The sequence below is a fragment of the Myripristis murdjan genome, chromosome 14 (assembly GCF_902150065.1).
Source record: "Myripristis murdjan chromosome 14, fMyrMur1.1, whole genome shotgun sequence".
Lineage (NCBI taxonomy): Eukaryota > Metazoa > Chordata > Actinopteri > Holocentriformes > Holocentridae > Myripristis > Myripristis murdjan.
The window spans coordinates 38,322,760-38,342,246 of record NC_043993.1 but is presented as its reverse complement, the minus strand read 5'-3'; the positions used below and the strand labels follow the sequence as shown (position 1 = coordinate 38,342,246).

The following is a 19,487-nucleotide window of genomic DNA, read 5'->3' as shown; positions in this document are numbered from 1 at the left end:
AAATATTCTGTTTGTTGGGGAGTGGAAATCAAAACACAAGCAAAAGCAGCCAAGACAGCAGTTAACAGTGATATTTAAAGATGCTCACCAAATGTTCTCTACTGGTAAACACACTATTTGTTTGCCCTAGTTTTTTTTTTTTTTTTATGTTATGAAACACTAAAAACAAGCAAAAGTTAATGTGAAGTCAGGCGCTGTGTCTGTGTGTTTTAATGGCTCTCCCAGACAGGGGTTCGCGTTTTACGGTGTATTTTTATATACAAAGACAATTGTTTGTGGAGAGCAGCATTATTATGGAGGGACAAAGGGAATTTATCTTACTTGACTTCATGTCTCAGCTATTCGGTGGGGAAACAGTCACTTCATACCATTAAAACATTAACTAGCTTGTGTGGAATAAAATGGAGACATAAATACACGTCCTGACGGCTGGAAAATGAGGGAGGCCACAGTGAGAACATGTACAGTTTGGGGTACTGTTACCAGCAAACAAACGCTCTGCTGCTTCCCCAAACAGATACAGAGTCCAGGTTTGACTGCTAAAATTGCAAGCATTGGTACTTGAGCCAAAAGCATATGTTATGTATTATTTCCATAATTCCACCAACGTCTTTCACAAACTCACAGGTTGGACGTCGTTCAAAAGTTGATGTGCAGGAATTTGTGCAGCGAGTAACACTGCCTGCAGACTTATTCCATACAATGTAAATTCAGTGAAATGATGAAAATACCATAGCTGGCGGCCGGAGAGATCCAGTTTTCAAGGTGAATTAGCCTTTTGAGGAATTTTTTTTAAAAGTATAGGCAAATGTGTTACTAGACGTCCATGTCGCTTTGATGAACTTATCAAAAGCAGGTCAGTCAGGACACAGGAGGCAGATGAAAACCAGACAGGGCATGTGCAGGGGGACGGGTCAGTGTGGACACGCCGGCTCAGGGGGCGTTGGGTCGCGTGTCTCATGGCGGAGGCAGGAGGAAGGTGCCCAGTGTCCTGACTAGGGACGGCGAAAATGGAAAATTTTCTTGGTCGACCACCAGGCCTCATTAATCGGTTTATTTCGGTTAACCGAGAATATTATTTGACCGTCTGTAAAGTTTACAGACGGTCAAGAATGCGACCATGTCCGTCCAAAACCAATTCAGACATAAGATAATGTGGAACACCATTCATCCCAAAGTCAAATATTGTATATAGCCGACATGATATCCTACAAACATTATGTAATTTCCGCATGTTGCTTACCGTGGTGTAGAAGAAATCTCTCTCTCCTCGTGTCTCCAGACTCCTCGATGAGTCTGCTTGGTGGTTTTGACTCTCGCAGACTTGCAGGACAAACTTTGTTCAAAACTCTCCATGATCACCATGAGCTCGGCTCGCTTCTCCGCTCTGTCTCTACGAGCTGAGCTCTGAGCGTGATGACGTAATCCAAGCCCGGCACAGCGTCCCGTCGCCATGGTTACAGTATTAAACTGCATGTGGGCTCAAGAGCAACTTCTTTGATTTCAGGAACAGCTGGAATTTTTTCAATAGAGCAAACTTTACGGAAGTTACGGTATTTACAACATGACGTGCGCATTTGTGTCGGCGACGACATGTTCAGCCTTAAAATTAACCGACAAGATTATTCGGTTAAAGGTCAAACGGTCAACAAGCGGTCAAACGGCCAACGGTTAGCATCCCTAGTCCTGACCTTGCATGTTAGTGGCAGACAGGCTTAGGGCTGAGGTGATGAAGGTGATGAAGGTGATGAAGGTGGAACACGGCTCAACAGACTGGACAGGTCAGATGTTTGCAGCACTGAGCTGAACGTCAGCCTGTGGAGTGATGACAGTAACAGTACTTTAAACATGAAACTGTTCTCTCTCTCTTTGTGTGTGCGTGTGTGTGTGTGTGTGTGTGTGTGTGTGTGTGAGCACAGCTGAGGGCAACGGAGTGATCATTGTGGTCATTATACTGTGCATCCTGCTGCTGGCCATCCTGGGCAGCATTCTCTACTTCCTCCACAAGAAGGGCAAGATCCCATGTGGACGTTCAGGGAAGCAGGAGATGTGAGTGCTGACCTGCCACGTGCTGAGGCTCCATGCTGAAGCTCCATGCTGAAGCTCCATACTGAGGCTCCATGCTGAGGCTCCATGCTGTAGCTCCATGCTGTAGCTCCATGCTGAGGCTCCAGGCTGAAGCTCCATGCTGAAGCTCCATGCTGAAGCTCCATGCTGAAGCTCCAGGCTGAGGCTCCAGGCTGAAGCTCCAGGCTGAAGCTCCATGCTGAAGCTCCATGCTGAAGCTCCGTGCTGAAGCTCCATGTTGAAGCTCCAGGTTGAGGCTCTGTGCTGAAGCTCCAGGCTGAAGCTCCAGGCTGAGGGTCCAGGCTGAAGCTCCAGGCTGAAGCTCTATGCTGAAGCTCCATGCTGAGGCTCCATGCTGAAGCTTCATGCTGAAGCTCCAGGCTGAAGCTCCAGGCTGAGGCTCCAGGCTGAGGCTCCAGGCTGAGGCTCCAGGCTGAAGCTCCAGGCTGAGGCTCCAGGCTGAAGCTCCAGGCTGAGGCTCCAGGCTGAAGCTCCAGGCTGAGGCTTTAGGCTGAAGCTCCAGGCTGAGGCTCCAGGCTGAAGCTCCAGGCTGAAGCTCCAGGCTGAAGCTCCATGCTGAAGCTCCATGCTGAGGCTCCATGCTGAAGCTTCATGCTGAAGCTCCATGCTGAAGCTGCTGTGGAGCAACACAACACAAAAACTATAATACAATGTGAACACTGCTCCTCTTGACAGATAGCTCCTAGATGATTTCAGATTAATTTATTGAAACTCTGCGTCCAGTTCTGTCATAATGAAGTAGCAGCAGTGGTGTAACACTGGTAATGAAATTTGAACATGGCATCTGTGAGCCCTTAGAAGAAACATCTGCAAAAGTCTGAAATGAGCTCATTTTATGCAGAACAGGGTTCGTGGTACAGCAGTATGCTAGCTGTATCTCATATCTGTAAACACACAGGTTTCCGCTCTCGGAGTGAAAACCTGTTCAGTGGCAGTATATCTTCATGTGGAGACGCTGTGATGTGCGGTCCACCTTAACACATATCAGCAGAAAATCGGTTTCCACTCAGAGACAAGAGACGAGGCGTAATACAGACACGCTTTTTCTAAACAGTGATGTTCAGCTTTGTTGACTTTTTATATACATGAGGAGGGACAGAATAGTGGAAACAGCTGTTAGTCAAGTGCAGCTCTAACTATGAGCTCAATGCCAAACACAGAAGTGAATGAACACCTCTGTTACCGTGACAACAAGACAAGCTGAGCGTTATAGGCAGCAGGAGAGGAAACTGTATGGCACCACAGCTGGACTGGATTAGATTAGATTAGATTAGATTAGCACATTTACACATGAACTGCAAACGTTGAAATATGGCCAGATACTCAAATAATGTTTGGTTGAATTGGATTACGCAATACTGTGTCTATAGTTTTATGTCTTAGAATATAAAAAAGTTCAAAAAGTTAGGGATATTTGGCTTTCGGGTGAAATTTATGGAAAATGTAAAAAGTTCACGCTACAGTGATATTATATCATGAAAGTAGGGCATTTAAGTAGAAGCATACACTGGTGATTTCCTCATCTCAAACAATTTCTTGAAACAAAAGCCAACAACAGTGGTGGGTATACCACAACAAAAAATGTCAGTGTCAATAACTTGTCATGTGCCCTTGAGCATCAATTACAGCTTGACAACGACGTCTCATGCTGTTCACAAGTCGACTTATTGTCTGCTGAGGCGTGGCATCCCACTCTTCTTGAAGGGCGGCCCTCAGGACATTGAGGTTCTGGGGTACAGAGCTCCGAGCCTCTACACGACGACTCAGCTGATCCCATAGGTTTTCTATGGGATTCAGGTCTGAGAAAGTGCAGGCCACTCCATCTGAGGTACCCCAGTCTCCAGCAGCCGTTCCCTAATGATACGACCTCGATGAGCTGGAGCATCAAACACCTGATGTGAATTTTGCCGTTAAACTCCTTGTTAGAGAACAGCAACTTGTGCAAAAAGTACTGAAACATTGAACAGTTGGACATGTGCATTCAAAAGTTTACAGAAGGTCAGATTAAGTTCACCTGTAAAGGTTAGAATGCATTTTAGGTTCATCCTGAAATTTCACCCGAAAGACGAATATCCCTAACTTTTTGTGAGTAGTGTATGTTGATAATGATACACTTTTTTTAATGTTGAAATACAATTAACTTTGGGTCCACCCAAAGGACTGATTACCCACATTTATGTGTGTGTGTGTGCGTTTGTGTAGGCACACCTATACATGTACTGGATAATCTGATGAAGGTCCACCTTGGACCTTAGTATCCTGGTACAGTTGGTTGGTTGGTTGGTTGGTTGGTTGGATTCTGTCAAACTTGAAGTCTGCCAGCTGAACCTCCTCTCTGTCCGCAGCTCCAAAGAGAATACCACCAAAGATGACATCGTCGTGGAGATGAAGACCAACCCGATGGAGGAAGCTGTCCTCCTGAAGGGCGTCAACGGAGACAAAAAGAGCCCGAGCGACCAGGTAACTATGAGCCCAGAGCCCACGGCGCTGTAGAGAGCCAGGGGCATGAGTGACGTGAGCTGCATGCCAGGCACCGCTGTGACAGTCATCTCCTCTCCCCTCCCTCACCGAGTAAAGTACATGGACCTGCAGAAGTGAGCCATGCCGCACACTGGCGTCTTCGTCCGGGACGGCAGCCGCTCGGTCGGTGTGTGTTGGAGCCGAAGACCCCAGAGGAGCCATGGAGGCGACCCGCCTGACGCCTCAGCCCGGACGTCTCTCCATGCAGCTTTCTGTTCAGCAGTGTTCAGATCTGGCCAAATTCACACATGAACCCACAGTCACACACACACACACACACACACACACACACACACACACACACACACACACACACACACACACACACACACACACAGAGCAAAGTGTGTATATGTACAGTTTTTGGAGGATGTTGGAATCGTTCCGTTGCATTGTGTCCAGTTTTTTCTACTATTTCCCTGAATCCTCTTTAGCCGTTTGTTGTTTTTGAGTGTGCGTATGATAACATGTCTTATCTGCATCATAAACTTTATAAAAGTGTATATATTATATATATTTTATTTAAGATATTTTGGCACTCAGATTTTCATGACATTTCACGGTTGCCCTGGTTTCACTCGGTTGGTGTTGGGCAGTGAAATCCTGAGGCTTTCCTCATGGCCTGCTGGTGGAGGCAGAGAAAGACAAACCTTGAAGCCGTGTTGGACAGTCAGCTGGGTCTAAACTCCCCCCTTCCTTACATCTGATCTCCTATGTTTGAGTTTTTCTTAGATGGAAATACATGTGTATATGGGAATTGCTCAAACATCACAAGATTGAAGTTTCGTTCTTCTGCTTCATGCAAGGAAGTAGCGCTGTTTTCAACCCACAGTCATCGGTCGTGTGGCTGTAAAGCACTTTGTCTTTCCACCGCCGCCCGCCGTTGGACGATAAGTGAGGCGGGTGTTGGGCTTTGGCAGACAATCCGGGCTCACGTGGTTTTTGCAGGATGTGAGCACATAAAGAAACAAGACAGGCAAGGTGTTGGCAGTTACACTCACCGGCAAAAACACTAAAGATGGTCGTCAAAATAACTCATAGGTCATTCCCATAGGTAATCCAGGTAGGAGTCCCTGGAGGTTAGGGTCAAAGTTGGTAAAATATGGGGGAAAAAGAGCAGACTGCAGCCTCGTACTCACTATAAGACATGAGATTCTCCTCCACTGGAAACCCCAAAATGGCCTCACATGGTCCTAAAAAACAAGGGATACGCTGATTTTTTGACTTTGTCTTTATCTTTTTTCACTCGTTAATTATATTGTAGAGAAAAAAACTTCTACCTTCATGCATTTGATATTTGGAAAAAAAAACATATTGCAAAGAGTTATGTTTTGAAATCGTACAAAACGTCAGGCATTAAAGCAGCGCCCATGCTCGATCTGCGGGTTTTTGATGGCAGACACCAATATTTTTAGATCGAAGGCGCCGATTGTCAATATATGTTTCCGATGTTTAATCTGAATCATTTTCCTGCCATAAATGATAGGAACACACTGCACTGTATTCGCCATACTGACACTGTATATCGGCCCACCCCTAATCCACAGTGTTAGCTCATGTAGAGCGAGAAGTACGTTGGTTTTTCTCGCGCTAACGCCGTTTTCAGGATGGGCTCGGTGGAAATGCCAGACTGACCGGGCTGCAGCTCCTCTCGTGCTTTTGTGTAAATACGTTTAGTGTGAAGAACTTCTTGTGGTGGCCTTGGACTCTTCCTGAGGGGGAAAAGGCTGTCTGTTAGGAATCTGCAGTGCCTGTTGAAACGTTTCTTTTGAGAATGCACCATACACTGAATTTTATTTCTCTGTCTCTGGTTTGCTCTGTGTTTTATTTCTCTGTGTTCTGGCTTAGAGCTAACGAGTCTTAAAGGCCAATTTTGTGTAAATGGTACACTGATTGCTTACCCTTTAGGTTATGTGAAACTTTTTATTTTTTATTTTTTTTGTTCAATAGCCCAATGACTTGCAATTTAACAAAGTAGTGGTATGTTTTCGAAGCTTTTCCCCCGCACTGTGTCCAGAATTTAAATGACTGGAAATGTTCAGTTGTGTCTTCAAGCAGCGTGCAGCGAGACTTTGATCTGTGATTCTGGTCAGCCATAGTTAGCCCAGATGTTACGCAGTAGATGTTATGCTGCATTCAGCTCATGTTTGGTTATATTAGGTTTGAATATGAGCTGCTGACGGGGAGAAACTGCTAATTTCGGCTTCTGGAGTGCAAGTACAAAAACATGGGAATATTTTTTTTCTGTCTTGGAACTGTGGAAGTGTTTTAATAAAACCGGCAAACATGGTAGCAAAGCCATAGATGTTAGCAGTCGAGTGTAAGAAAGTCAGCTCCATTCATACTGCTGTTGTTTGTTCATGGTTGATTGTAAATTCATAACATAATTTTGAGAGTGTGTGCCAATCAGTCAAACAGGGGAACCTCTTTTTGCTCAGTGTTCAGTTGGGAACGCGCTCTACCATTCAGATTCATTTAGATGAGAGACGGGACCACAAACCAGAGAAACCAAAGTGACTGAGTGGCTTTAATGTGGAACAGCTCGACTGCACAAAGCCAAAAAAATCAAAGTGTTTTATACATGATAGTTCACAAGTTTGGCAAATCAAACATTTATGGCTTGAGCCATGAATGTGCACCCATCTTTTTAATTTAAGATGATTGGCATTGTTTTGTTTGTAGCTCTGTATTGTAGGTTTGGACCTGCACAGTTCAGTTTTGTTCTTTTGTTTTTTCAGATGTGTGTAAACTAGTTCTGTACATGTGATTCTTTGATGCTTGCATTTTTATATTTTTTGCAAAAAAGTTAAAAATAATAATACTGAATAAAATGCTTCATTTGAAGTACGACAGTGTTTTCTGTTGTTATTTTCACAAAAGTATTGTAGGGAGTAGTGCTGTAATGTAATCGTTGGCAGATAAGATTTGTCTTGGTTTTGGGAAACCATAAAACTCAACATGTCATCCTGACTGGTGGCAGCGCTCGACACGGTGTGTGTCCGAGCAGCTGTGGGGTCGTCATGGTGATGAGGGGACAGGAAACAGCAGGATCTGAGAGGAGATTCACACTTAAACCTCACAGAGAGTCAAGTCATTCCTCAATCAACCGATAACACGGCGGAACAACTCCAGAGTCCACAGAGACTTTTAATTCAGGATCTGGAGGAACAATTTCTCCTCACACCAGCTGCAGATTCTCCATCACTGCATCCTTTTTATCCTTCTAATGTAACCTATGCACATCAGAATTTAATCAATCAAAAAAAAAAAAAAACATTCTTAAAAACAGATTGCATCCTTTTGGTATAATTAATGAATCTCCTGATGACTAGTCTTCATGGTGCATTCAATGTCACAAGGAATTTGCAGCTAAATGAGCTAAAGGTTGGTAAAACAACATGTAACCTCTGAACAAACCAAACACTTCTGATCTCGGCTGAAGCACAAAAGCTTTCCAACAGGATGAAGGTTTGTTCATGTTGTAATAAAGTAAACATGGACACAAAGTCACATAAAATGAATAAATACATCAGATAGAGCATGGAAGACAGTTAACACGTGATGGTGTATTTTTGTTTATATTACAGACTTTTTGAATTAATAGTTATTTCTACGTTGGGAACTCGACGTGCTAATGTCCCATTTTACATGAAGGCAACATCACACAGAGTCACTGACCCTGGCGATGAAACGTCACTGAAAGCGACGATGTGTTGGTTCCAGTGGATTTATGATGTACAATAAACAGTGCAGCTGAACAAAGACAAGACTGAGTTTGACACTAAGAAGCCACAACGTAGGATTTAGAAAGTCCCAGCAGGAAATCCTGTGGAGGAAATCTGTGCCTTCCAAACATCAAATAATGTGGGGAATAGCCCATTGGACTATGAACTGTGTTGTTGTACGCCTGAATTGTTTCTGGCAGATGCTCATGCCAGTTCCTCCTCTCTTCTCCCCAACAAACCTAAGAGAGTCCTGTTGAATCCTTCACAAGCTCCATTTCCTGTTGGATGATGAGGCGTGGTATGGCTCTTTGTCAGACCAAACAGGTCACAGAGTCCTTTCATCAGATGTGATTTTATAAATGGGACCTTGGTCTGACATCACGTGTTAAGATACACCAAACTGTTGAATTACTTTACTCCACCGTACTGTGGTTGCCATGGTTGCTGTTTAACCGTTTGTTGCTGTTACCCGTGCATACACTATAACAAGCACGTTGTGGTAAGCATCTTCTGCATGACCTTTAGACATAAAATCTAATAACAACAGAAGTCTGGACAGGGATCAAAGGAGCTTGTTTGGAGTTGGGAGCCTTATGACAAACACACAGCTGACTTTGGCTTAGGGTACGCCTTCCTTCCCCAGTGCACATCACCTTGGCAGTTTGGGCTCCAATATGGGCAAGGATGGAATTTCTAGCCCCTCCTTTGCTTCTTCTGAGTCTAGTGTCTGGTGGAAAATGAGACAGAGCATCTGCCCCGCACTGCTCTGATTAGTACGTCCTTGCTCATACTTTATTTCAAACTGAAAACCTGCCAGGCCTGCTGTGCATCTTTGCTCCAAGCTGCCAAGTTTAGCTGAGTTCAAGTGCACTGCAGGATTACTGTCCCTATATACAACAAATGGAACACAGCGTAAATATTTAGCAAATTTCTTAGTCACTGCCCTGGTCAGAGCCAGAAATTCAAGCTTGATGGAGCTGTACTTCTTATCATTTTTCTCCGTGGGGCTTAAGGTTCATCCTGAACCTGACTCAGTACAGCTCCCAGGCCTCTGTTGCTGGCATCCAGTACAGGATAAATAGATGCTGATAGACGGTGTCCAAAACATTGACCTTTCAGTTCCTTTCATGAAGGTAAATCAATAAAAACTACAGGTTTTGATCTCCCAGACATGTATGCATTAGTACAGAAAGAAAGGGGTGGGGGTGAATGCTTCAGGGGCTCGGTATTTGAAATGTTTGAAACAGATGAACTCAGGTGCTCTTCAAGAGAAAAAAGTCCATAAACCAGTTAAGAGGAAACTGACAGTCTTGCTGAAATGTGTGCTGCAGTCATGGAGGGAGGTCCCGAGGCACTCTGGAGTGTGAATATTAAAATCCTTTATTCGAGCTGGCAGACCCAATGCGTTTCGATGATTACATCTTCATCAGGGGTGTGTGAACATCAAGTGCACAGGTGTGTATTTAAAGGGTGAGGAGTAGTCACATGACCAAGTCTTAAAGGACTACAACCAGGAGTTCATGCACATACATAAAACCAAGCATTTTGAAACAGCAAATGGACAACAATACCTGAGCACATACTTGAAAGAACATATCACAAACCCCTATTTTAAAACATGAAAGCACATGAGCATAGAGAGATTACATACAAGGCTAAGAAAGGTTGGCCAACCTTGAATAAAGCATCAATACAAGTAAACCATAAAAAGAGAGAAACCTTAAACCAAAGGGTTGCACTGCCCACTAGTGGTTCCAAAGGGAATCAATGGTTCTTCACACCAGAAGAGGAACTAAGGAAAAAGGGAAACAAAAACACCTACAGGTGAGTCTGAGTATGGGTGAAATGTGTTGTGCGTGTGCTCATATGCTGAGCCGAGCACTGGAAGTGCCCATCTTGCATTCTAATGTGGGAAGCAGTGTGACACCAAGGGCGTTTTTCAATACCAAGTTCGCCAAATTTAGTATAACCAGATATCCTGTAGTGTTTATAATAAAAAAGAAAAATGATATAAACACTACACTGCCTCCTCCGTTTTCATGAATAAATTCCATTTAATTTAGCTAATTTAAATGAAATAAATGACAGCCTACAGCTCAGAGAGCTACTATTGATATATATTTGATTTCCCCTATTTGATTTGATTGATTAAATATTATAATAATGACTACAACTCTGCCTCGTTCTTGTTTTCATGGGCTCATTTATCGGTTTTATAGTTATGAGTTCTCTCCTCCGGTGTTGCCGCCATCGCCGCTGGTTGCTGCCAAATGCATGCTGGGATACCTGGCCGGTCCAAGTCCACACAAGTCACCAAGCGATGCATCCTCGCTAAAAGGGGCGGAGCAAGAACACATCCGGGAATTTGGACCGAACTTGGTCAGGTGTGAACTTTGAATTGGAACAGGACTCGGGTCGCGACTGATGACGTTTCACGAGTCTGCAAGAACACAAGAACATGAACACAAGAACACAAGAACACAGGAACACAAGAACAGACAAGAACGCGAATTGAGAAACGCCCCAAGTGTCAAACACACACACACCTGTGGACAGGAACCATCAGCGCAGTGTGCTGCCTAACAGCCAGGCGGTGCTGTTGCCCAGGAGGACCGACAAGCCGCCCACATGCCTGTTGAGCAGTGGTTCCCAACCCAGTCCTCAAGATCCCCGTCCTGCAGGTTTTGGTTCCAGCTCTACTCTTGCACACATGAACCAGTTAAGGCCTGCACCTTCCTGCACGCCCTGTTCAGGTGCAGGGTCTGTTTCAGCCAATCAGCATGAAGCCCTTAAATGGAACAGGTGTGAAAGAGCAGAACTGAAACAAAAACCTGCAGGACAGGAGGATCTTGAGGACTGGGTTGGGGAACTCTTCTGTAAAGAGTGTTCTCGTCATCTCTGCTAAACCACAATGTGCTGACACTGTTTAAATGCTCATCATGAAGAAAGCTCACATCAGTTTGTGTCCATCCTGTCATGATATTAGTTTTAGTCCTGTAGCGCAGTGGTTCTCATTTTTTTTCCATAATGTACCCTTTTTAAAATATACAAGTTCACCCTGACCAGTGCAAAACCATCAGTGTGAACCAACAACCTGATGCTGAGCAGATTCTCTTGTTTGTGTTTCTGCTTCTTCTTCTCTTCTTCCTCCTTGTTTCCAGCTTCAACCACTGATCCACTTTCTGGATTTGTTTGGTCTCGTCTTCCCGCTCAGAGCGAACAAACGTCCTCGCTCCACGACCACGGCAGCAGATTGAAACCACACACACACACATCTGACACCTTCAGGAACCCAGAGGGAGAACTGAGGAGAACATGGGATTTATCAAACTTACAGTTACATATTTTTTTTACTGAACTTTACACATATTAGAGCATAGGCTAATTATATTAGGAATTATGTATGACTTATATTTTTTAAATTAACTTTACATTACACATGAGGGCATGCATCTTAAAAAACTCCAAACCCCAAACAGACAAACTAACAAACAAACCCAAGCCTCATGTTCCAGCCCGCGCTGCCTCTAGCTCCACTGGCTGCTGGCTGCTGGCTGCTGGCTGCCTGGCTGCCTGGCTGCCTGGCTGTCTGGCTGCTGGCTGCTGGCTGCCTGGCTGTCTGGCTGTCTGGCTGCTCAGCCTGGCTGCCTGGCTGAGCAGCCTGGCTGCCTGGCTGCCTGGCTGCTCAGCCTGGCTGCCTGGCTGCCTGGCTGCCTGGCTGCTTGCTGCCTGGCTGCCTGGCTGCTGGCTGCCTGGCTGCCTGGCTGCTGGCTGCTCAGCCTGGCTGCCTGGCTGTCTGGCTGCTCTGCCTGGCTGCCTGGCTGCCTGGCTGCCTGGCTGCTGGCTGCCTGGCTGTCTGGCTGCTCAGCCTGGCTGCTTGGCTGCCTGGCTGCTGGCTGCCTGGCTGCCTGGCTGGGCCCCCTGCTGTGCGGCATGCAGGCTGAACACAGTTGGCTCAGCTTGGACATGCAGGCCTGTGTCGCCCCCACATGTGCACAGCACCGGGCTCACTCTGCTTTATTCTGGGTTATTCTAATAATCCAGATGCAGGGCTGAGGCTGCTGGGCTCCAGGTCGGGTTAAAAACAGCGACCCGGCACAGCGGCTTTGGGATGAGACGCCTGGAAGACACAAGGCGGTGAAAGTGGAGCTCAATCATTTCCACTGTTAAAATTTATGTGAGCTTGTTGTTTTATTAAGCTGAGTTCACACAGGACGACAGCACAACAAGCAAGACAACAATTTCATTGTTTTATGTGTAAGTATGTTCAATTAATTGACTGGAAAAAATGTTACTGATTTTTTTTTTTTTTTTTTTTGCTTTTCATAACAATTTCATTTCTTCAACTCATTTCTTAATTCAGAAGTCGATCAAAATAAAATAAGTAATTTTACCCCAAGTGATATTGATAACCCAGAGACTTGGCTATGGTTTTCAACCCATGGTTTTGTAGCTTTAACTCAACAACTGGTCATTTTTACCCATTTTTTTGCAGGAGGAAACTCAGGCCAGCATGTCAGACCCAGAGCCCAACCCTGCAGCTTTATAACACCCGGCGCCGGGTCGCTCCCTGTCTGACCCGCCACCGGGTTACCACGATAATCCAGATTGGGATACATTCAACCCAACAGCTTTTAGACTGTTGTTTTTTGTCATCATATCAGTAAAAACCTTTAAAACCTGCTAGATTTGCTCATGGTGACAAGACAAGTGAGGTCTGGGTGCATTACCACCCATCGCCCACAGGGTGGCAGTAGCTGTGTTCATCTTGTCCACATGAACAGGAGGGAGATTACACACATACTTACATATCTGTCAGTGTTAATTGTTCAAAATGAACAGGCACAAAATATTATCCTTGTGTAGGAAATAAGTTACATTTCTTCTCACAGCTTTTCCAAGGAACCTGCTCTGACATGTTGGACAAACAAAGTTCTGATTATTCTGCAAAATGAGATTTTACTCCACTTATTTTTATTATTATTTTTCCTTGGTGCAAGTCATTTGAGTCAGATATGTCAGATATTGGACGTGCAACCCAGACGTCGCAGTGTTCAGATTAAACAAACTGTCAGATTATAGTGTGATGAGCCCAGTGTGGACAATTTTCTACAGCCACTTCAACACTAAACACTGTTTTTTTTTTTTGTTTTGTTTTGTTTTTAAGTATTGCTGCAACAAGAGACATGAACAGTGGTGTGCACAGGATTTTTGAAGGGCAGGGGCAAAAATGAAAAAAGGGCACTCTCCCTAGGGTGGTCCGGGGGCATGCTCCCCTGGGAGAAAATTTTAGAGAATTGTACATTTAAATCCATCAATCTGGTGCCTTTTGAAAGCAAAATCTAGCTAGATAGAATAACAGTGGTGCTCTGACCTATAGGTCTTGGGCTATGTGAAAATACAGGTGCAAAAAAAAACTCATGAATTGCAACTCTATTGTGACCAAATTCACAGCAGCAACGGCATTTTCAACCAGAGGGCACTTTAGCGCAGCATTTTCAACCAAGAGGCAAGGCAAGTTTATTTGTGTAGCACATTTCAGCAACAAGGCAATTCAAAGTGCTTTACATAGAGCATAAAGGCATTAAAACAATACAAAAGCAACACAAGAAAACATACATAAAAAACAATTAATAAAAAGAAGCTAAAAGGAGAATAAGATAGAACAGGAAGTTAAAAGTTACAGTGCAGTGTAAAATATTAAACCTTAATGTGGTTTAATGGAAGGCAGCGGCAAACAGAAAAGTCTTCAGTTGTGATTTACAGTTTTTTTTTTGATTGCTTGAACTCATTTTACAAATGCTTTGCTCACTGGGCCAAAACTCTAAACACAACGCAAATAAGACCCAACACCTGGAAATAAACCATTTACATTTACGACAAACTGAAACTCAGTCATCAAAACTTAAAAATCCTTTGTCAAAATGTAACTCTGATGACAAAAGGATAAACATTTCCATCATATGAACACACTTTCACAGCAGCAAGCAACACAATAACATACTTAACACAAAACACTGCAGTTTTTACTGCTTTTCATTTATTTCTTCAAAAAGAATTCTGCAAAGCTCAAAACAGAAATTAAGCACATTTTTCACAGTAACAACTGTTTGCAAAATAACCAAAAAATAAAAATAAATAAACTCAAACTCAAAACTGAATACAGTATAGAGTATACTGTACTTTACAGTACAGTTTTTTTCAATCACTTTTTCCAGTATAATGAAACTGGGATCCACTTTGCCATCATCTTCACCTCCAAACCACAGCAGAAGTTTTCTTTTGCAAATGTGTTCATACCTTTTCATTGGATTCACACATTTTCCACGCTCTTTTGCACCTGCATCGCTGTGAAATCACTAGTGCACCTGCATCACTACCCTTTCCACAAATCACCAATCACCAATCAATCAGGATGCACCTACAAAAAAAGGGCCTATAAATTGTATTCTGTATTTTTTTCAACTCCTTTGAGTTTTTCTGTGTAATACTGTATGTGAATTACAGTATTTCAGTTTTTCCATCAACACAGTAAAATTTCACTTCAAAGTCTTTCTGAGTTTGGATGCAGTTCTTTACTGTAAGTTCACATTTGAATGTGTAGCCCACAGGAGAACCTTGTTCAAACTGACAGCTGTATTTTGTATTCTGCTGTCAGCTGTGTTACAGTACAGTAGAGCTGACTGAAGGAATCTACTCATTTGGGCACAAGTTGAGTTGTTTGAGGGAAATATTGGCTTTTGCTACTTGCTTTACAATATGTGACGATGTAAATTGTCAAAAAAATATGACTACTGTACACGCAGGAAAAAGTGAGGTTGAACGTGCTCAGACTGAAAAGGGTGTGTTGCATTCTGGTGTCGAGTATGAAGTGAGTGAGTGGCTGGATTCGTTGCATTGGGCGCTGACAAAATGTGCTTTTGCTGCATGTTTGAAAGGTTTCGTCATGGTAAGAGCCTTTTGACAGACATAAATAAACATACATACATAGTATGTAAAGCAAAAATAAAACAATACAACAAAATCAAACTACGTACAGCCACAAAATCTCATCCACATCGCATACGATGTCTTCCTGTGCCTCTTTCTCTCACTGCCTCCACGCAAAGTCCTCCACATGGCTGACCTGGGGTCTGTTTGTAGAGCTGAGGCCCTGACTGACTGCTGTTCAGTTTTCTCAGTAAGAGCTTTCACGTGTGTGTCTCAGGTTTTCTTATAACCTGATGTGTTTTGTATTTTGAACATAAGTGTTTTCCCAATTGTAACCACATGCTTTCATTTTTGAGCGAGGTGTCTTCTGTATGAAACAGTGTCTAGTGTTCAGGAGGAAGTGTGTTGTAGAATTGCAAACACAGTTCAAAGCAGCACTTGTGTCTAAGGTGTGGCCACGCTGTGTTTAAGGTTTAGTTCCAATGACTTCAAGTTTTGTCACATTGGTTTAAGCAGATGTTCTTAGTGTGTAAGCAATCATAAAAAACTGTAAAAGAACTGAGAGTCGCAGCAGATCTATAGTTTTCTGGGAGTTTGTTCCAGATATGTGGAGGACACTAAGGGTGCAACGTTTTCAACCAAAAAAAAGGGCACTTTAACGCGCTTAAAGTGCCCCCGTGCACGCCACTGGACATGAATCACACGGGAATGGCTGTCATATATTCCCATCACAATGTTCCAACCTTTACACACTGTAAGTAAATAACCAAAACACAATATTTATGGTTTATGACTAGAATAACTGGACACACAGTGAGCTGAGCTGCATCTCAAATTTATCTTGAGGCTCCCAGCTTTCACATGTTTCTTCTTCTGTTTGGCATCCACAGTCGATGGCACATCTGTCACATCTGTCTCAAATGAGATTAGACCACAGGATAACCATGCTTCAGAAACCATGATTACACTTTCCACAAAAACAGCATATCCACGTTAACCATAGTGCTTTAATTCTACCACGGGTGGCTGCACTGAGTCTTTCAAAGCGCATTACAGCCAAAGCGTCGTTCCCTGTTTCCACCACTAGATGGAGACAAAGCGTCAGTGATCAGAGAGGAGCGTCTCGTCTCATAATGAGGCCGTGAAATGAGTTCCAGCAGCAGCAGCAGATATGATAGGCTATGTATTTATGAGCATGTACAGTAAAACTTTCCTCCTAAAAAATGCTACTTCCACTACTACAACCACTAGTACAGCTGCTACTACTACTACTGCTACTACTACTACTACTACTAATTAAATTGTAGTTATATTCAGCCTTTTTATTTTCATGTTCAAGTTCATTTTACTTCTTCAAAATAAAACCAAATGAAAGCTGTTTGTTTGTTTGTTTGTTTGTTTGTTTGTCCTCACCTTGTTTGGTTTCATTCAGCAGAGAAGAGTCGGCGTGTTGTGGCCATGACGTCAGAGGCAGCGCGCGCACACGATAACGTGCACGCCTGCTGCTGAGTAAAAGTGAAAGTAAGAAGCCAGGAGTTTCGGAGCCGAGCGACGAGACGGCACGGTGCGTTTTATTCCAACTTTATGGTTGTTATCAGCCTTATAAATGTCACCAGGTCATACGTAAATTGTGCTGGTATTTGTTGTATTTATTGCCTTATTTGTTATATATTTTTCACCGCTGGCTGTGAACCAAATTTCCCCTTTGGGATAATAAAGTTACCTTTAACCTTGAATTAAATACTTGGCCACGCCTGGGATAAGACACAGTCCTCTTCCATATTGATTTGTCTGTAGGATCCATCCTGTGTTCCCTCTGCCACTTTTTCAAATAACAATAAAAAACATTCTCCTGCCAAATCCACATTTTCCTCTGTGTGAATCAGACAGCTTCAGAGCTGCTGTAAGCAGGGGTGGACTGGCACACCGGGCAAATGCCCGGTGTGCCCGATGTGCTAAGTGGGCCGACAGTCCCACCGGCTCTTTTTTTTTTTTTTTTTTTTTCATTATTATTGAAATAGCTGACCGTAAGATCAGTAGATTAGCGGCCCGATTGACACTGGGCTGGCCCAATCACATTGCTAAACAACCCCTTTCACGTAGTTTGGTCCCGCCTGCATATTGATTTCGCCAAATAAAGTCATTGCAAGAGTTTGTTTACTCAGCACCGGGCCGGCCCTTGAGACACGCTGCTCTGCGGCCCATTGGTTAGCCTATTTGTCTTCACTGACACGGGGCTGGCCCAATCGGATCACAGCCTGTGGCTCGGTGAGCCGGTGTGCAGTGCAACGCGGGTCGAACGTTATCTCATAGGATACTGAGATGGAGAGGAAACGCAAAAGTGGCGCAGAGAAACTGCGAGAAAAAAAAGCGGCTGTCAATTTTCAAACCGATCGGACTTTTTCGCTTTTTCGTAATTTATCAACATGAATGAAGAACAAGCCCAAACAATATCAGAGGAACATAATTCCCGATGGTAGAGCGGATAGTGCCCCCGTCTGCCATGCAGGAGATCTTCGGTTCAATTCCCCACCCGTCCAAAAGTTGGATTTTACTTTATTTACCTCACTTTGTTGTTAACCATGACAGTGAAGTGATTCTTATCATTCTGCCTGTCACTGGCTAGATGACACACACAGTGGCATTTAGGGTTTCTGTCATTTTCATTTCTGTACTCTTTTTGTGAATTTGTAACCCAGGTGCTAAATTATTATTATCATTATTATTATTGTTATTATTTTGCCTTGTTTTGTTTTGGGTTTTTTGTTGTTGTTGTTGTTGTTGTTGTTGTTGTTGTTGTTGTTTTTTGCCTTTTTTAATGCCTTGTTCTAACTTTATGGGGAGATATATATACCAATCGAATCAGATTCAGATTTAAAGGATTTGTGTGGTATACTTTGTTTGTCGCCATGACCTTCCTATGTGCAGTTTGGGCTCATTCTCCATTCATGCTGATAGGCACCTGCACTTACTGATCTGAAATAGATGCCCAAAAGGTGTTGGCCAGTTGTGGCCTGTTCAATAGAATAAAAAAGTTCAATTCCAATTCATCTATTGTATTTTATTGTTCCACTATAGTACTATAGGCCAGTATGATTGGGGCAGCCAAGTAATTTGACATATTTGAACAATTTTTTAAAAAGTAACGTAATAGTTACTTTTCCTGGTAATTAATTACTTTTTAGTAGAAGTAACTAGTAACTATAATTAATTACTTTTTCAAAGTAACGTGCCCAACACTGCTGATGACAGCTAACTAATTGCATGGCATTATGGTTTTAAAGAGTTGCACAGTTGTTATACACATTTAAGAGCAAAAAGACCAGAATGTGGTGGGCCGGTCTGGTCCAAAATGCCCGGGCCGATTTTTTGTCCCAGTCCGCCCCTGGCTGTAAGGTTCATTTTTTCACTTTGACTGAGCCAGGCTAACAACTCCCATAGACCTCAAGTCTTTATGCTAAGCTAACAGGAAATACTACCCATAGGAAGTGAACCACTGGACGCACAGAGGAGAAAATGGTGTCCACACTGCAAAAACACAAAAAAGTGAAAATTCACTTGAAATAAGTGAAAATTTGCTTGTGTTCATTGGCAAAATTTGCCAGTGGAAAAAGTGAAAATTCACTTGAAACAAGTGAAAATTAGCTTGAAACAAGAGACAAATTTTGCCAATGAAACAAGCAAATTTTCACTTGAAACAAGAGACAGTTGTCTAAAAACAAGTGACTTCTGAGGTGATCATGTCTTATTTTAAGTGTAATGAGATATTTTGACTAGGAATAAAACATTTTTGACTTGAAATAAGACAAATAATCTTGGTAAGATTTTGAGTTTTTGCAGTGCAACATCTGGTCTCAGTCTGGGGGAGTCAGGAAAAGGGGATATTGTCCCAAATGTTGGAATATTCCTTTAACGCCTGAGTGAACCAGGCGCAGAGTGGGCGGTTAGCTGATCACCTCTCCCTGCCATTGGCTGGTTGGCCTGTTATTTGATGGTCTTGTGTAAAGTTTGAAGTAAGCCGTTTGCAGTGTGTGCCCAGCTGGGCTGTGCTGATATTGTGTGTGTGTCTATATGAATTAATTTTTATACTGCAGTAAATAAATCAATAATTAAAAATATCACAGTATTTTGTCAACATTGTGCACCCTGTGTGTGTGTGTGTATGTGTGAGTGTGTGTGTGTGTGTGTGTGTGTGTCCCTCTCAGACTGATCAAAGTCCAGAAG

At 43.2% G+C, this 19,487-nt stretch overlaps 1 protein-coding gene across 2 annotated transcripts in view; it reads left to right on the top strand.

The window, feature by feature from the left end:
* The window catches only part of mcama (melanoma cell adhesion molecule a), a 65,631-nt gene extending 58,185 nt beyond the window's left edge, over nucleotides 1-7,446 (top strand). Inside the window, exons 14-16 of one of the 2 annotated variants that reach the window (XM_030069180.1) lie at nucleotides 1,920-2,049; nucleotides 4,434-4,548; nucleotides 4,666-7,446. In XM_030069180.1, coding sequence (XP_029925040.1) covers nucleotides 1,920-2,049; nucleotides 4,434-4,548; nucleotides 4,666-4,686 — 266 coding nt within the window. In that variant the 3' untranslated portion in view covers nucleotides 4,687-7,446. Of the gene's footprint in view, nucleotides 1-1,919; nucleotides 2,050-4,433; nucleotides 4,549-4,660 lie in introns of both variants that reach the window. The other variant, XM_030069181.1, reaches the window with a different exon arrangement.
* The last annotated feature ends 12,041 nt before the right edge of the window (nucleotides 7,447-19,487 follow it).